Genomic DNA, 16,604 nt, shown 5'->3' with positions numbered 1-16,604 from the left:
GCATCCAGGGAGACCTGGACAAGCTGGAGAGGTGGGCCCACAAGAGTCTCAGAAATTCAACAAGGCCAAGTGCAAGATGCTGCACCTGGTTTGGGGCAACCCCAGACATGAGGACAGACTGGGAGAACTTGAGAACAGCCCTGTGGAGAATGACTTTGGGTCTCTCTGAATGAAAAACTGGACCAATGCAGCAATGTGTGTCCACAGCTCAGGAAGCCAAACATGTCCTGGGCTGCATCCAAAGCAGCATGGCCATCAGGTCAGGGAGGGGATTCTGCCCCTCTACTCCACTCTGTTGAGACTCTACCCACAGTGCTGCATCCTTCTCTGGGGTTCTCAGCACAGGAAGGACATGGAACTCTTGGAGCAAGTACAAAGGAGGCCACAAAGATGATTACAGTGCTGCAGCACCTCTCCTATCAAAACAAGCTGAGAGAGTTGCTCAGCCTGGAGGCTCTGGAGAGACATCATTTTGGCCTTCCAGACCTTGACTAACCCATAAGGCTTAGTCAAGGTCTCTCCAACAACTACAAACAAAGTTGAGGGAGACCCTAACTAAAACTCTCTCTTTTGAGATTTAAAAATTATCTTAACAAATGAATTGTATGTCCCATAGAAGCAGTTCCTGCCCAGCATTTAATAGCTCCTTTCCTCCAAGCAGACACACCTGCTCTACCTCACTGGCCCTGAGCCACCATGAGACCAGACATTGCAGGCCCTGAGGGTTTACAAATATCCACTGGGATATTACAGTGCAGATCCAGACCTTTGGGGCTTGGGGTGTCTTTCTCCTGTGCTCAGCAGTCTGTGCTGCTGCTGGTGGTGTTGTGGCATACCAGTTGAGCAGAGGCACCAGCAGCCCTGCAAGATGGGAGGGCTGGGCAGAGCCCATTTGCCCAGTTTGGCCTCACAGTGGAAGACAGAAACAGAGAAGTGAAACTGTACACACTGTCTGGTCAAAGCAGGTACGTGGGAGGAACTGAAGGAGTTCAAGAGAGCAAGGATGCGTCAAGCTAATGCTGAGCCCTTAAAATGGGCTTCAGGCTCTGATCAGCCCACACTGATCGTTTCATCAGGCTTTGGACGAGGACAGTGGGAAAGTTTGAAGTGGTGGTAGCTGGAAATGAGGGAGGTGCATTCCTCCTCCCCAGCCCATTTGTGTGCAGCTGGGGAAGAAGAATGTCTCTGTTCTCTGCCTGCAACCAGCTTGTTTGGTCTTCTTCTCCTCCTGGTTGTTTCCTGTTGCATATAAAATTTCTTCACTTCTCTATCCTAAAATATTGTAGTTTATCTTTTGCGGTTCTGTGTTTCACATCTTCCTGTGCTCTTACCCTTGCTTCCTGCCTCTTCTGTTTTCTGTTTCTCCATTAGCTCTGTAAACCCAACTCCCCGAGCAAGTATTTCTACCTTACAAGCTGCTTACAGAAGCTAGATGCCTTTTCTAGACAAACCAATCCCAGACAAAACTGTCCCAGCCCTTGCACTTATGCAGCTGCTCATCTGACCCTAATCCATTTTAAAAGGAGAGTGCTGGTGGGTGAGGATGGAGTCAGAGGAGGGAAGTCCTTGCTTGCTGACACCCATGGGAGAAGCAGCATTTTAACTCTCCCCTGATCACTTCAAACGGATTATTCCTGGTCTCTTGAGCTTTTATGATCATTTTATTAGGTAAAGGGGTGAGTTAATCTCTCTTTTAATCAATCCATAATTTAGATAACTGCATTATGTACCCACCTTCTGCCTGCACTTCCTCATTCATTCTCTGTGTTTTGCAGACTTCCTGGCTGTGCTTCAGTGGCGGGTGACTGAATTTAGTCTTCTCTGCATCACAGTGATTGTAGTAATGTGAAGTTTAATGAGCACCTGCAAAGCTGTGTAGCAGGTAAGTGCTCCAGGGGTCATTCTTCCTTCCAGATTTGATGTGATTTAAAAAAGCTTCTTGATGGGCTCTCACTAGGATATCTTGAGCCTTGCAGCAGAAATGCTGAAAGGAAATTGGTGTGGCTCATATTTTAGAAATCTTCCCAGCAGTGAGGTACAGACAGCTTCTTGCAAAGCTAAAGTAGCAGTGTTGTAAAGGTTTAATTTGGAAATGTGGAAGATCAGTGGTAACAGCTTCTCCCTTTTGGACTTTCAATATAAAATTGGTCCTATCTGACTGCTTGGTACAGTTGAGATCTAGTCAGAGAGTGATGGCAGAGGGGAACAAAAGGGTCCAAAGCTTTGCTGACATCAGTTACTGATCCATTTTCTGCTGCAGAGGAGAACTTGCCAAAAGTACCTTAACCAGACTGGGAAAGTACTGGAATTCCCCTCTTCTAAGTGTTAGAGGGAGAGCAGATGCCTGGAAGTGCCTGGACAACTTCAGATGATCAAGGGTGACAGCAGAGGCAGACAAAGGGAAATAGTGCTTTCACAAGCCAGCGACGTGTAGAGATTTCATGTTTGTATGAAAACCCCTAAAAACACACTGAAAGGAGAACTGGGTGAAACCAAGATGTGTGGCAGTGCTGCTCTGCAAGTGTGTGACAGGAGGCTGTACGGGCAGCAGTGGTGGGAGGGCAAGAGCTGGAGCTGATGACAGAGGGAGCTGCCAGAGCAGCACTCCTGGCTGCCACAATGTCCTGCTACAGCTCTGAGTACCTGTTAGCTCATGCACTCCACATGATTTTTTTTTTTTTTTTTACTTACTTATTCTGGATCTGTGTTGGGTGGTGTCTGTCCCCTTTTTCCCATCACAGAGTTCAAACAGCTGCTCTGCTCTAGCAAAGCTCAGCTCAGAGAGTTCCCTGGCATGCTCCTCCAGCCAGCCCCGATCAAAGCTGTGAGAGCTGGCCCGCTGCCATTCTCCTGTGTGTAAATGAAGCTCTTTCTCTTTTTCCTTTCCATTCACCATGTTTCATTATTATCCCTCCTCCAGAGGCAGGTTTTTCTGGCTGATCTAGCACATTATTTGTATCAGCAATATTTGCCTCAAGGCAGAGATGCTTTTTCAGCAGGTATATGGAAAACATCTGATACATCCCACTGCCATGTATGTGGCTCAGAAAAACCAAGCATGGTATTGGCAAGGATGAGGACCATTGCAGCCAGCTGGTGCAGACTTTAAGCCCTGCTAGGCACAGTCTAGCAGGACTTATTGGGTTATTCTGGTTGCCTGGCAAAGGAAAACTGTTACTGTTCCTTCACTTTTGAAACCAGGGGAAGAGCACGTAGAGAAGGCTCTTGTGCCTGAGTAGGAAAAGGGACATGAGTTATAAGGTGTGAGCTGAGCCACCTCTGTGGTTCAGCTCTTCTTTCCCTGGGTTGCCTCTGGGGATGGTGGGTGCTTGCCATTGAAAAGACAGAATTTGTGGTAAGACCCAGAAAAACCAATGTAAATCAGCTTAAGAGTGCCTTGCTTTCAGCTCTTCCAAGTTGCAGAGGATTTGGTGGTGAGTCGTGAGCACCTAATGAGGAATGGGAGCAGATGGTTCCCACGCTGTTTCAAGGAGGTAGAGAAGCTCCCTAAGACAAGATACCACCTGCCTGTGCCAGGATCCCAGCAGGGATCCAAACAGCTTGTTTTGGAGAAAGCACATGCAGTGATAAGGAGACTTTCCTGCAGGTAGGGGCAGCTAAGCAGTAGTCTAGACTGCCTTGGGAGGCAGAGATTTGCTGGAAGCTTTTCAGAACAAAGTAAACAGAGACTTGCCAGAAATCATCGAGGCACAGTGTAAGCCATGCATGTAGGCAGAGGGAAGAAATTCTATGGCTTTTTCAGACCTCTTTTTCCTCCTATTTTTTAAGCTCCGGTAGAGTGTTAACACGTACCCGAGGCAGAGCTAAGGAGATGTTCTCAAGCTTAAAATGTCACACTTGATATTCACACTATAATGCTTCTCAGAGGGGCTTGGTGTTCTGTATCTGCACCCAGAATGCTTCAATCCTAATCTGTTTCCTCCTGGATGTTCAGGTGCCTATCTGCCACTGGTTTCAGAGGAGAATTTTATTTCTAAAGCCCTTTGGGGATTTAGCAACCAAATACATTGGGACTATTGGAAATGTGAGGGAAAATACTTGAAGTTTCAGCAGCACACAGACACCTCTGCACTGCAAACTGGAACTCATTCATGGTAATTAAACTTGCCCTTATCTTCCAGTCTTGCAGGGACAAGAATGGAAGGGATGTCTTTATTTTGGGTAGCTGGAATCCATCAGTTGACTCTCCTCCTGTAACACACAATGACACAAATTATCTGGCACAGTAGGTGACTTAAGGACAGAGCTCTAGTGTGGTCCCAACTAGTGAGCTACTTTGCTCAGCTCCCACCTAGCTATGCTCAGTCCAAGAATCATGGCCATGCTCTTCTGCAACCAAAATCAAAAGATGGTCTGAAGGTGCTTGGATTATGTTTATCCCACCTTCCTGTTGACTCATAGCTGCATTGTGCTTTTGGAAGAGGTGCAGGGCTGTGATCTCATGCTCTGACAGAGTTACAGCAGAAATGTTGACTGAAAGGGATGTGTTTGTGTGCTAAGGCATCCACAACACGTGCTCTCACTCTGCCCTGTGTTTGCTGCTAGTCCTGGACTCTTTGGGTCTCTTATGTGGAGCTGGAGGCCGAGCTCCTTGCCGAGCTCCTTGCCTGCTGCAGCAGAGGGGGGTTTGTGCCTGTGAGCAGGGGCCCCAGCTATGACTCACAGCTCCCATTACGTTGTAACTCAGCCTTTAAGTGAGAGGCTGTCCCTTGGCTTTCAAACAAAGCCTTCCTTTGTTGTGCTTAGGGTATAAAGAAAGCAACCGTATGTGCTCACCCCACACATCCCAAATGAAAACCACGTGGCTTCACAACCTTAATATATGTGTGTTTGATATTTCTGCTGCAGCGCTGCAAGTTACATCGCTCCTTTCCCCTTGAGTCTTTGTAGAGTTTTTCTTCCCAGCATTCAGTTTACAAATTCTTCAGCAAAACAAAGAGCTTAGAGATGTTTCCTTTTCTTGGTAAGAAGAGAGGACTGAGCAGAGAGCACCTGAAAATTATTAAATATGAGTGCATGTGGCAATAGGCTGTCTCTGAGTCGTTCCCTTGGGTGAAAATGGCTCTGGGTTGGTGGCCATGGGTGCTGAAAGGACGAGCTTCATGGAAATATTGTAGGGAAGTGGGGCAGTTTGTTTTCTTGTATGACTTTGCTTTCTTCTGCTGCTTTTTATTTATTCAAACTCATTTTGAAGAGCAGGATTAGCCAGAAGTACTCTGCAGCCAACATATTTTTGTGCATGCGTCTGCATTGGCAGTTTTTAGGTTTATGGCAAGTGAGCCAAGACTGGGATTTCTGCTTCCCAAAGCATTTGTGTTGTTTCTCCTGATCTTTTCTAGAGTCATTAGGTAATGAAGTAAGAGAGTTTGATTCTTCCTCAGAGGCTGTGTGCAATGCACAGTGTCTCTGCTTAGATCAGAGAGTCATCTTGGTGAGGGGCAAGGAAATGGGGCAATGCAGTAAAAGTGCTTTTGTTCTCTCTTCCTTCCACACCCTCTACCCATCCCTGCAGGGGCTTTCACAGTCCGTTGGGTTGTGTTTTGTTTTTTAGTTTATTTAAAGAACTATATTGTGTTAAAAAAAAAAAGCTGGAATTTCAGGCAACAGAATAAAGCATTGCTTTTGATTTCTGTGGTGACGTTTTGGCAACAATAGCCAGCTTTTAAATACAGTTCTTTCCCTATTGTTTGAATACAAACAGCAGTGACTAGTTAGCAAAACAATGGTCCAATATCACACAAACCTTCAATCCCATCCAGTGGTTTTGGGTCCTGTTTAAGCAGATACTTGGGCCTGCAGGTTTCCTGAGCTATGAGTGTGGCTTGGTCACTGAGTCAAGACTGTGATGGAGTAGATCTCAGATTAGCCAAATTCCCAACCCAAGATGATAATTTCTTTTTGCTGTTTTGTTTGTTCAGTGTCTCAGTGTGGAAGTGTCTGGTGACTGCTGTGCTTTCCACTGTCTGTAATATGTAAGTGCTCATTGTTCATGACTGAAATGGGACTTCATAGTTTCACATGTAAAACGTAATCACTCTGCAAGTCATGTCTGTAGCCTGCCAACATCCACATGTGCTCTTCTGAGATGTGCTGGAGTGCTGTATCCCTGCTGGGAAATCAACTTTCTGATAATGCTTCCACCAAGTATTTTAATACCAAAGCATTTGTTCCAGTGGGTGCACAATTAAGTTGAATGTACAAGGATGCATATTCTTACCACAGGATGAGGAGAGCCAGAGTAGCCACTGCCTGATTTAACTACACTGGTGAGGGGTTTTTCCACCTTGCTGAGCATTAAGCGGGGAAAAGGAGGGCAGATTTAAACAAACATCTTGTCAATTGATCTCTTTCTCTACTCAGCACCTCTCCCTGAGGTGACTGCCAGGTGGGACCCATGAGCCATGGCTGCCTCACGTGCAAGGAGCTGTTGTGTGGCTGAGGGGGTGACAGCCAGAGCAGGGCCCAGCATGAGCACCATGTGGAGGCCAGAGAGGATCTGTGCAGTGACACTGCTCCATCCATTGTGGTTGACACTCTCAGGCTTTTGGTGGAGCAGCAGGGGTGTTTGTCCATCCATGCTGATGAAGGATTGTGCAAGGGAATGACCAACTATTGCCCAGGCTCCCATCATGTTGGGTTGGAGGAGGAGGGTGCTGGTAAGGGTGATAAGCTAAGGGGTTTTTTCTTTGCCTGTGTCTTTTCTCCTCTTAAAAAAAAGGAACCCAAAACCAACAAAACCCACAAAAGTTTGGTTTACTCCAGTTGTTTTCCTCACTATTAACAGACAAAACCAAACAAAATTTATTTGGCTTAAAAACACAAGCTGTTCCTGGCTGTGGCCCTACTACAACAGCTCAATATTGGGTGGGAGTCACATAACATACACACTCCTACCTTTGCCCTCCTGCCTCTCCTGCAGCCAACACTGTGTTCCAATTTGTAAAACCCCTTCTTGGCCATAGCAGGGGGAACCCAAGGCAATCCACAGACTGCATATGTCCTGCTTGCTAACGAGAGCTGAGCTGGCTTGCATAGTCAAAAAGCAATAAAAACACATTCAGGCAATGAGCAGGATGCTGAGTAACACATTCCTCATGCTGTTGGCTGTCTCCTGGTCTCCATGGGCACCCTCTCTTGGGTCCAGCCTTGCAAGGAGTAAACAGTGAGTGCTTTGGGGACATGAGGTGTCTCTGCGTTACTCATTACTTGTTAAAGCTGCCTTTAATGGTGGCTACTGGCTCCTGGGGCAGGAAGAGGATCATGTTTTGATTAGTGTTTTGATTAGTGTTTTGATTAGTGGCATGATACCTGTATGCACTGAGAAACAATGACTTAGAAATGGGCCCAATAAATCCCCACTTGATCATAAAACTGAAAATCTGACACGTGCCACATCTCTTTGGGTTTTGGAAAAGAGCCCTAAAAGGCAAATAGCTCCCTTTGAGCCAGGAAAAATACTTTGTACTGTCTAGGCTTTGGGGTAAGGGGGACTGTGGGATTTTATGGCAACAGCTTGTAAATGCACCTGTGTACAGTGAGAGCTGAGACAGGACAGGAGTGCCTCTGAACATCCTGAGTGCTACTGCAAGAAGAAAACAAAGAATCCATCCTACTTGTACCCACAGCGGGCACTGGAATGTTAGGGGGTTCAAACTGTAATAAGGGAGACTTAACAAGGCCTGAGAAAAAGCTTCCTGATGGCAAAGGCAGTACATGACAGGACAGGAGAGAGAGAGACTACCTGTCTTTCCTAGGGCCAGTCAAGCTCTCCTCTGCTTGGAGAGAAGCTGACAAAGTCTCTCATTTGGACCTGGGGCTGCACAGCAGTGTCTGCTTCCAGAGCACTCTCAGTGCCCCTCACGTGCTTATTCCCCCCAAATCCGCCTGCCTGTGGGAAGGGAGGGCTGTCTAGTCCTGTACACAGGATGAGCATCAGCATTTCCTTGGAAATACCTGATCTGGTGACCCCCAGGAGGAAAATACTGTTTCCAGAAGTGCACAGCAGACCTGTTGGGCAGGATGTCCGAGGCGGGCTGCGCGACTGACCCCGTTGGCACTGCAGCAGGCCCGGGACAGGATGTCCACGGATATTACAAAAGGCTCATGTTCTCAGTCAAACAGCAGAACAATAGCTGTCAGGCAAGTGGCCTTGTCCAGCTGCTGTGCTGTGGCCAAGCAGCTAATCTGGGGTGTGGCTTCCAGGCATGGTTTGGAAGGCAGTTGCTCCACAATACCTGACTGCCGTAGTCCTGTGCAGGCCAGTTGGCTCGTTCTGGTTTTAAATGTGGTTGTGTTACCAGTCTCAACATCCAGGCCCCTGCACCTCATGTATTGGTACATTTGGTCCTTCCCCACTTGAGGCTTTTGGCTTTGGCTCTCCCCACAGAGCCAAAGACAGAGCCCAGTCCCACTTGTCTGTGCTGAACCAACTGTGATGGTGCTGGCAGCTGGAATTTGGTACTTTGTCTGTAGCACTAATTGAATGCTGAAAAACAAGTCAGAATATGAGTTAGAGCTGCTGTGGCTGGTACTGTTCTGTGCAGTTGAGATCTCATCCCACTGATGTCCTGCACACAGTTTAATTCATAGGGGCTGAAAAAACAGCACAAGCTGGTGCTGCTCAGGCTCTGAATTGGATTTTTATGCCTTATTTTCCTGTCTGGGCTATCTGTGCTGCAGCTGACTCTGCTCAGGAGATGGGAGAGCAAGAGCCTGTCCTGGGTGCACTGTGCTGTGTGAGTGTGGGGTTGTCTAAGAAACTGCATCTGTCCAAGTTTTGGGCAATAAAAATAATACTGACATGCATCTCTGTAATTCCCATTTCTCTGTCATTGTGCAAGTTTCTTAGAAATCAGACCTTGCAGTCCCCACTAAGATAAACTTATTTCTTTCAGTGGCAGCTGGATCATATCTGTGAATACCTGCAGAGGTGGCAGTGATACTTGCAAATTGGAGAAGGATATGGTGCATTACTAAGGGCTTTCAGCAAACTTTTATTCTTTACTAGACCTTCATATATGCAGCAGAAGCTTTTTTCAGGCTAAACACTCAAAGGCCAGAAGGTAATTTTTCACTGTTGTACAGCAAGAGAAGGCATCACAGAGCTCCCAGAAGCTCAACCATGAGGAAGCACAGCTGGGCTGGGCAGAAACCCCTCAGACTGAGGTTCACTTCTTCCCAGTAAGAAAGTCCCAGGTTTAGTGCCTGGTTTGACCTGTTAGTCTCTGCAGTCAAAACAAATAGCACAGTCCTTTGCAAACCTCAAGAACCTTCCCAATAAGAGAGTCAGAAATCATATTTGTTCCCATGAAAATTCTGGTTTCAAAAATTTGGCAGCTTTCAATGAAAAATGCCTCCCAACCAGCTGTATTTTCTATTAACTACTTGAAATACCTCTTTTTTGCAGCCTACCAAAACAACAGACAATGTAGCAGCCACCTATTCACTGCCTTTTCTGTCAGCCAGATTGCAGGAAGCAATCAAGTGTGTTGTAAGTGATGTCTTGGCGTGTTCCAGTGTAATACTGAACTGCACTCAGTGGCCTGACTTGGTTTTTTCCAATTTAAGAATCAAAGCTTCAGCTCAGTCCTGTCTGGTTTATTGCTGAACACCAGCCAGAGCATGTTTTGCTTACCATGATTCAAAATTTAGAGGAATAAAATGGCTGAAAAAATAAAGCTGCATGAGGAACTCCTTAGTAAAGAAAGTTCACTGTTAATGAAAGGGAAATACATTCCCTTCAGAGAAGGTGGTTATCTGGGCTCAGAGCACATGAGCAGCCTGCAGAGGCAAGCTGCAATCTCTTTCTTTCCTTTGCCAGGCTGAGCAGGAGGCAAAAGGTTCTGAAGCTGCTATGGAAAAGGGTGTGAGGAAGGCTTAGGGTCATTAGAAACTAAGCACATGTAGCTGGAAGGGACAGGACATTGTTGTGACTTTGAGCATCATCATCATCTCCATGAAGGACTTGGCTGCCCCTCAGGGAAATCCCCTGTGACAGGGAAGGGGCACACATTGCCACAGGGCAGCAGCTGCTTCAGGCTGGTCCACACAAACCCTGTATGAGCTCTGTGATGCTCCTAGGTGAGGAGGAGAAGAAGCTGAAGGTGGAGCTGCTGCTGCCTGGCTCTGTGAAGGCTTCTTTCTGTGCTGCTTCCCTTTCCTTATGCTGTGCTCCCTGGAACTGTGCTCCAGGCAAGCCAAACATCAGTAAATTGTGCAGCACAGGGCTCTCAGATCAGCTAGGGTGAGAGCTGGCCTAGGCACCAACCTGAACTGCATGACAGCAGCAGTATCATTCCCTTTCCTCTCCTGGGGCTTCCTGCATCATCCAGGACCTGCTCTGGAGCTGGTCAGGATCCTCCAGCTGGGGAGGCAGCCTCAGGTTTGAAAGGATGGGACCCTCCCTGCCTGGGAGCTGAGGGTGGAGGGCTGTGGGTACCATTGGTGGACCCTTTGAACATGCCAAGTGCTGCAGGATGCAGCTGATTGTTTGTAATCAGACAACAGACTGATCAGCTGTTTTTATCTCTCTGAAACCTCACTCCCAGCTGGAGGATGGGGTGGTGTCTGCCCCCTCACTTCCCAGGGCTGTGCAGAGTGGTCATTAACCCTAACCTTGGTGAAGCCCCTAGTCACTGCAGCAGTGAGTGCCACAGAAAAGCCCAGAAGGAAACAAATTCTAGTGCCAGAGGCAGGTTTGAACAAGTAGCATCACATGCTGGGCAGTGAGCAGAGACAGCTTCACATCAAGACAGTGAGTTTTCACATACCCTGGCCCTTCTTCATTTCCCAAGCAGCTTTCTTTGGTCTTCCTGCACCTTTCCCTGCTTTGTGCCCATGGGACAAAATAGGGGTCTCTGCATTCTCACCTGGCCCAGGGAGCAGAGCAAGGGCTGCTTTGGCTGCTGGCAGGAGTGGCCTTCCTGTGACCACAGCACTCTGTAGGGGGTTTTGGAGCCCCAGGACTGCCACGAGAGGGTCTGCAGAAGATAGGTAGGATGTAGGCCTGTTACTGAGTCCAGATGTTGTTTATACTCTAAATGGGAAAAAACTGGCAGGGTGAGAAATTGAGAAAAGGTTGCAGATTGCTTTGAGAACTTGCTATTTTAAAACTTATGAATACCTTGTTCCCCCCCCTCCATATTGGAAACATTGCTAAATTTGATGCATAGATTGAAAAATTGCCATTTCTCTTTCTTAGTCTCAAGCTTGGAAAGGTTTGGACTCTCTCCCTCTTCCCCACACAAAAGCTGTCTCAGCCTGAGCAGGCATAAATATTTTTATCAGACTTAAATAGCTTGGGCTGAAGTTAAAAGCAAGGGAAAAGAGCAGCCTTTGTTATGGGGAATGCTGGAGCACCGTAGCAGGCAGTGCTACTGGTTTCACCTGTATTATTGAGCCTTTCATATTCACCAGGAAAGCTGTGTCTGAGAGGTGTGGGGATGCTCTGCCTGTACCACCCTGGCTGCTGCCAAGGGCAGGCTCCACTGACTTTGGCCACTGAGCAGCATTAACCTTAAACCTTAACTGAGGTTAATGTTTGGCTTCATTTTCTGGAGTGAGTAGCTACAGTAGCAAAAGGGCAGTTTTGACCAGCAGAACTGGCTCTGGGCTGAAAACAGACAGACCTCTTGCAAATCAATGTGATCTGAAGATCTTGTCACTTCCAGCTTCCAGAGGCTGATGCCTGTAGCTCTTGCTGAAGGAAGAGGTTGCTGCAAAATGAGCTGGGGTATCCCAGAATGTCAGTGTGATCCACAGGGAATTCAGCTGAGCCAGCCACTGATGGACCTGGGGGTGTCTGGCCTAACCCCTGCTGCTGGCAGAGCTTTGGGACAGGTAACCTGTGGCAGCAGTGTCACCATGGGCAGCTGGGCATGAGAAAGAAGATCCTGAGGAAGCTGACTTCTTTCAGCCTTACACACCTGGTAACAGTAAAACATAATGTGGTAACAATAGAACATTTCATCTGCAGGGACAGTGGTTGAGCAGAGCAGAGCAGTGATGTCATCCTGGTCCAGACTGCAAGAAGGAGGCACCTGGCCCCTGGCCATGTTATTTTTAAGCTTGGAAGGCACACGTGGTCTGCAAGAGGGTAGCACTAAGGAAAGGAACTCACCAGCACTTCCTGCCCTGCCCCAGCAAACTGATAAAGCCCTTTGCAGTGCAGGGCGACCCCAGTTTATTTTTAAAATGTGGCCAGGAGTGGAGCTCACAGAATAACTGGAACACCCAGATTTGGGCATTAATTCAGCTTTAATTCATTGCCTGATGAATTAAAGAGTTAATGTAAATGTAAAAAAGGACAAGATAGGGCCACAAACTACTTTCAGAGCAATGTCTGCATAAGAACATTCATCTATGCATGTGCATAGGATCTAAAATAAAAGGGTAGCTGGTAAATGTTACACAGGGAGGGGCATGGAGCATTATCCTGAGCACTGTGTGAATTTTCTTGCTGCTTGGACAATGCATCTCAATCCTGTTCCCTCCCCTTGTTATTCCAGTCCCAGCCCTCTCATAAGCAAAGATAATTGTGTGCTGAAGGATACAGTTCCCATGTACAGTAACTGCTCACATTGAGGAAATCCAGGTTCCTGCAATCAAAACCAGCAGTTTGTTGTGCAGTTACAATAACAAGGTCCACTGGGGTGGATCTATCTTTATTGTGTGCCCTGTGGAGGCATAAATGAGATTGCCAGAGATATTTTCCTATTTGCCCAGATGCTGGGACAGCAGGATTGCCGTGGCACCAAAACACACTGGGTTCAAGCCAGGAAGGAACTATTCCAGGGAGTGGGAATTACAGCCCTGAGCCCCTGGAGCACACAGAGTGCCTCACCATCTCTTGGCTCTCTGTGAAACAGCTTCATTCCCACAGCAGCATTACTTAGGAATGAGATTGCTATTTCTGGTCTGATTGATGAAGTATATTATTGGTAGACTTTATTTCTGTAACAGAAACCCTTCTCTCTCAAGCACTTTTGAGGCATTAAAGCAGCTATCCTAAAATTTCCCAGCTGGAAGAGGAAATATCCCTGTATGTCCATCTTGTCCTTCTGATCTTCCTGTGCTAGGACTGAGAAGTGATTTTGCTAGAAAGAGGGACTGCTGAGCTTCCAACGTCACAGCAAAGGCTGACAACTTCAGATTGTACTGCCCTGAGCAGGCACTTGGGCTCTTGATAGTGATGCCAGCCCTCCAGAAACAAAAATGCCAGCTAGGAGGAGACAGCCCAGGCTTTAGCCTGAGCACCATCTGGCCCAGCCCTCTAGGAGGCCTTGTCACCACCAGGCCGAGACCCTGGCAATGGGACCATGTCCCAGAAAGTTGGGAATTAAATCATTTCATTGTGAGCCCCATGGCACAGAAAACTTTATTAAATGTGGGGTTGGAGCAGCAGAGCCAGTAACCACACAAAGCCACTCCAGAACACCCTAGGGGTCTCAGTCATGCCAAGGGTCTGTGCAATGGGTGACACACGGGGCTGTGGCTGGGATGGGGCTCACAGCCTTGTTGAAGTCACCGCAAATAGGAGTGAGCTGGCTGCGAGCACAGCTGTTAAGGGCTTAGATCAAAGCCATAAATGAGATTCTGATGTTCTACTACAGGTCGGTAGTGTAGTAAGCACCAAAAATAAGCAGCCTGATGCTTTTAGAACCACTGGGCTAAAGGAAACCCTTTCCATTTTAGCAGAGTCTCTGTCTGTGTCCTTTTTCTGGAACTGCCATCATGAGCCATCCTGGGGGCCAGGAGGGTTTGCCACAGCCTGATCCTGATGGTGCTGAAAGGCAAGAGGAGCTTTGCCTGTAATGCCTGCTTAGAAGCACAAAACTGTGCAGGCTTGTTCCCACTCAGGTGCAGCTCACCAGCAGGGCAGTAAAGGTTGCCCTGATCCAGGCAGGCTCTGTGGGTTCTCAGACATGCTTAACATGGAACGTGGCCAGGACAGACCTGCCTATGCCACTGCCACATCTGAAATATTAACTTTAGGTTGAGGAAAAGCAGTGCTCATTTCCAGTCCTGCTTTTTACAGCTGGGGAGGTTCTGCCTGCTTCTTTCTTTCTTTTTCTGTCCAGGGAATTTTAAAGGAGAGGCAAAGGAAGGACATGCCCTTTCATACTGCCCAACAGCATCGTAGTGAGTTGACAGCAGGAAGTGCCTTCAGAGTTCTGTTTTTCGAAGTTCATTTGATAAGAGCCACTTTCATCCTCACCATCAGCTGATAAAGCCTCTTGGGGAAGTTGGTTGATAACTTGCAGAAATGGGTGTGCACTTAGTGGTTTCTAGATTCCAGCATTTTTTCCAAGGCTGGAAAGGATGTCAAAGTTCTTGTTGCAGTGGGGAGTTTCTTTCATTTTTGTACTTTAGGGAATATATTCCAAATCATGGGTCATTTCACCTTTCTTTGTCTTCCAGGGAAGGAACTGCCATGCCCGTGGGACTCTTCCGGGTGTGCCTCCTGGTGATCACAGCTATTGTCAACCACCCGCTCTTCTTCCCTAAGGAGAATGGCACGGTCCCTGAAAACACAGAGGAAATCATCCAGAAGATGAAGGAGCGGGAGGAGAGCCTGCGGCTGGAGCAGTTGCGCTTGGAGCAGGAAATCGCAGACCAGGAAGCCACACAGAAGGCTCTGGAAAAGGCTGCAGTGGTAGTGGAGGAAAGCAAAGAGGAAAAGGTCCGATGGGATATGTGGACTGCCCTTTCCATGGTCATCTTCCTGCTGATCGAGCTCTGGAGGCAGGATTTCCAGGAAGGGAACTGGCAGGACATAGGAGGAGAAGAGGATGACATGGCAGTCCTGGGGAAAGCATTTAAAGGAGTGGCCTTGCCCGACAAGGCTGTCCTGGCCAGCTTCTATGAGAAGCGTATCCTGGGTACCACCGGAGACATGGCCAGGATGCGGGAGATGGTGGAAGGCTTTGCAGATGACCTGCTGGAGGCCTTGAGGAGCGTCTGTAACCGGGATGCTGACATGGAAGTGGAAGATTGCATGGGTGTGGGGAGCATGTATGAGAACTGGAGAGTGCGCAAACCCTTCGTCTGTGATCTGATAGTGCCTTTTGCTCCCCCGGAGCCTTACTGCTTTCGCTGCCAGACCTGGTGCTCTGGTGACTCTTTTCCCCCAGATGAACAAGGTTATGGCACTATCAAGGTGTGCAGGGCAGATGAGGATGAGACGGGTTGCATCTGTGACAAGACTAAACTAGGGGAAGATATGCTGTGCCTCCTCCATAGCCAGGTCAGTAGTACCAGGCCCAGCAGTGAGATGGAAGACCTCCTGTGCTTCAAAAATACTCAATATCTGGATGCCGACCAAGTTATGAAGTGGTTCCAGATTGCCGTCACCAAGGCCTGGAACAGAATCTCCCACAAATATGAATTTGACCTTTCCTTCAGCCTCCTGGACTCGCCAGGAGCCCTGAAGATAAAATTTAAATCGGGGAAATCGATTGCCTTCAACCTCACCCCTGTGGTGCAGTATGAGAACTCTGACGTTTACTTCATCTCCCACTTCCCTCGGAGCAGCCTGGCAGCAGATGTCCCCTCCAGCACCCACTGGTTTCTCACCTTTGCAGTGTATGAGAGGAGGTTCATCCAGCTGGTCTCCAAAACACTGCCTGCCAATGCCTGCCATGTCAGCTGCCTTCAGATCCTCTCCTTCCTCCATGGGAAGCAGTGCAGCCTCACAGGGCCCAGTGGGCTCACCAACTACCACCTGAAAACAGTGCTGCTGCATCTCCTGCAGGCACGTCCCAGCCAGGACTGGGCCCCAGAAAAGCTGGAGGCCCGCCTACAGGACATGCTGAAATTCCTAGAGAAATGTTTGCATGAAAAGAAGCTTTATCACTTCTTTATTGGCAATGGGAAGGTACCAGCAGAGCTGGGTTTCCCCATCATATTTCAGAGGGCTGAGCCTCTCAACCTTTTCCGTCCCTTTGTGCTACGCAGGGACATCTACAGGAAGATGGTGGACACGTTCCACGAGATGCTCAGGAACATGTCTGCACTGATAAATGAGTACACAGTGCACATTCCCCTTGCACACACCAATGGGATCCGTAAGGAACCCCTTTAACCAAAGCCAAACTCTAAGCACAAGTCCAGAGGGCAGCTTTCTGAAGCCTCCTGGAGACAACTGACTTTGCCAGTAGAGCTTCTTGTCTGGAGCTGAACCAGTCCTGGGCCATGGTTCCTGCTGAAAGGAAGAGGCTTGGGGGGGAGAATAGGGAGAAACTGGAAGATGTGGTGGTGAAGTAAGTTTCTGTTCCACTGCTGTGCTTGGTTTTATGCAGCTAAGAATATATTTTTTCTATTGTGCCTCAATCATGCTACAGCAGTGGTGAGCAACAAATATAAGTAATTTATTCAGATGCCTGCAATGCAAATGGGGGTGGGGGTCTGATGGTGGCCAAATACTTCATTTCCTTCAGAAGGGGCAGATAAGAACAGGGTGGGGGAATCAGAGACAGGATCCTGGGATCAAAGGAGCCTGTCTGCTTGCAGACAGCAGGAGCTCTTTTACCAATGGGAAGTGCAACATAAGTCTACATGCTGGTGTGGAGAGGAGGAGGGTCATG

At 47.9% G+C, this 16,604-nt stretch overlaps 1 protein-coding gene across 1 annotated transcript; it reads left to right on the top strand.

The window, feature by feature from the left end:
- Positions 1 to 1,786: 1,786 nt before the first annotated feature.
- Positions 1,787 to 16,364, top strand: ITPRIP (inositol 1,4,5-trisphosphate receptor interacting protein). The gene is made up of 2 exons (XM_066554925.1): positions 1,787 to 1,882; positions 14,440 to 16,364. Exon 2 carries the CDS (start codon positions 14,453 to 14,455, stop codon positions 16,100 to 16,102), a length of 1,650 nt encoding a protein of 549 aa, XP_066411022.1. The 5' UTR covers positions 1,787 to 1,882; positions 14,440 to 14,452; the 3' UTR covers positions 16,103 to 16,364.
- The last annotated feature ends 240 nt before the right edge of the window (positions 16,365 to 16,604 follow it).

This window comes from Molothrus aeneus, chromosome 8 (assembly GCF_037042795.1).
Source record: "Molothrus aeneus isolate 106 chromosome 8, BPBGC_Maene_1.0, whole genome shotgun sequence".
Taxonomy (NCBI): Eukaryota; Metazoa; Chordata; class Aves; order Passeriformes; family Icteridae; genus Molothrus; species Molothrus aeneus.
Note: the sequence above shows the minus strand (reverse complement) of the source record. Positions and strands in the feature narration are given on the sequence as shown.

What these genes read in the sequence shown, in the direction of transcription:
- ITPRIP (XM_066554925.1), top strand. Translation starts at nt 14,453, where the DNA reads ATGCCCGTGGGACTCTTCCGGGTGTGCCTCCTGGTGATCACAGCTATT.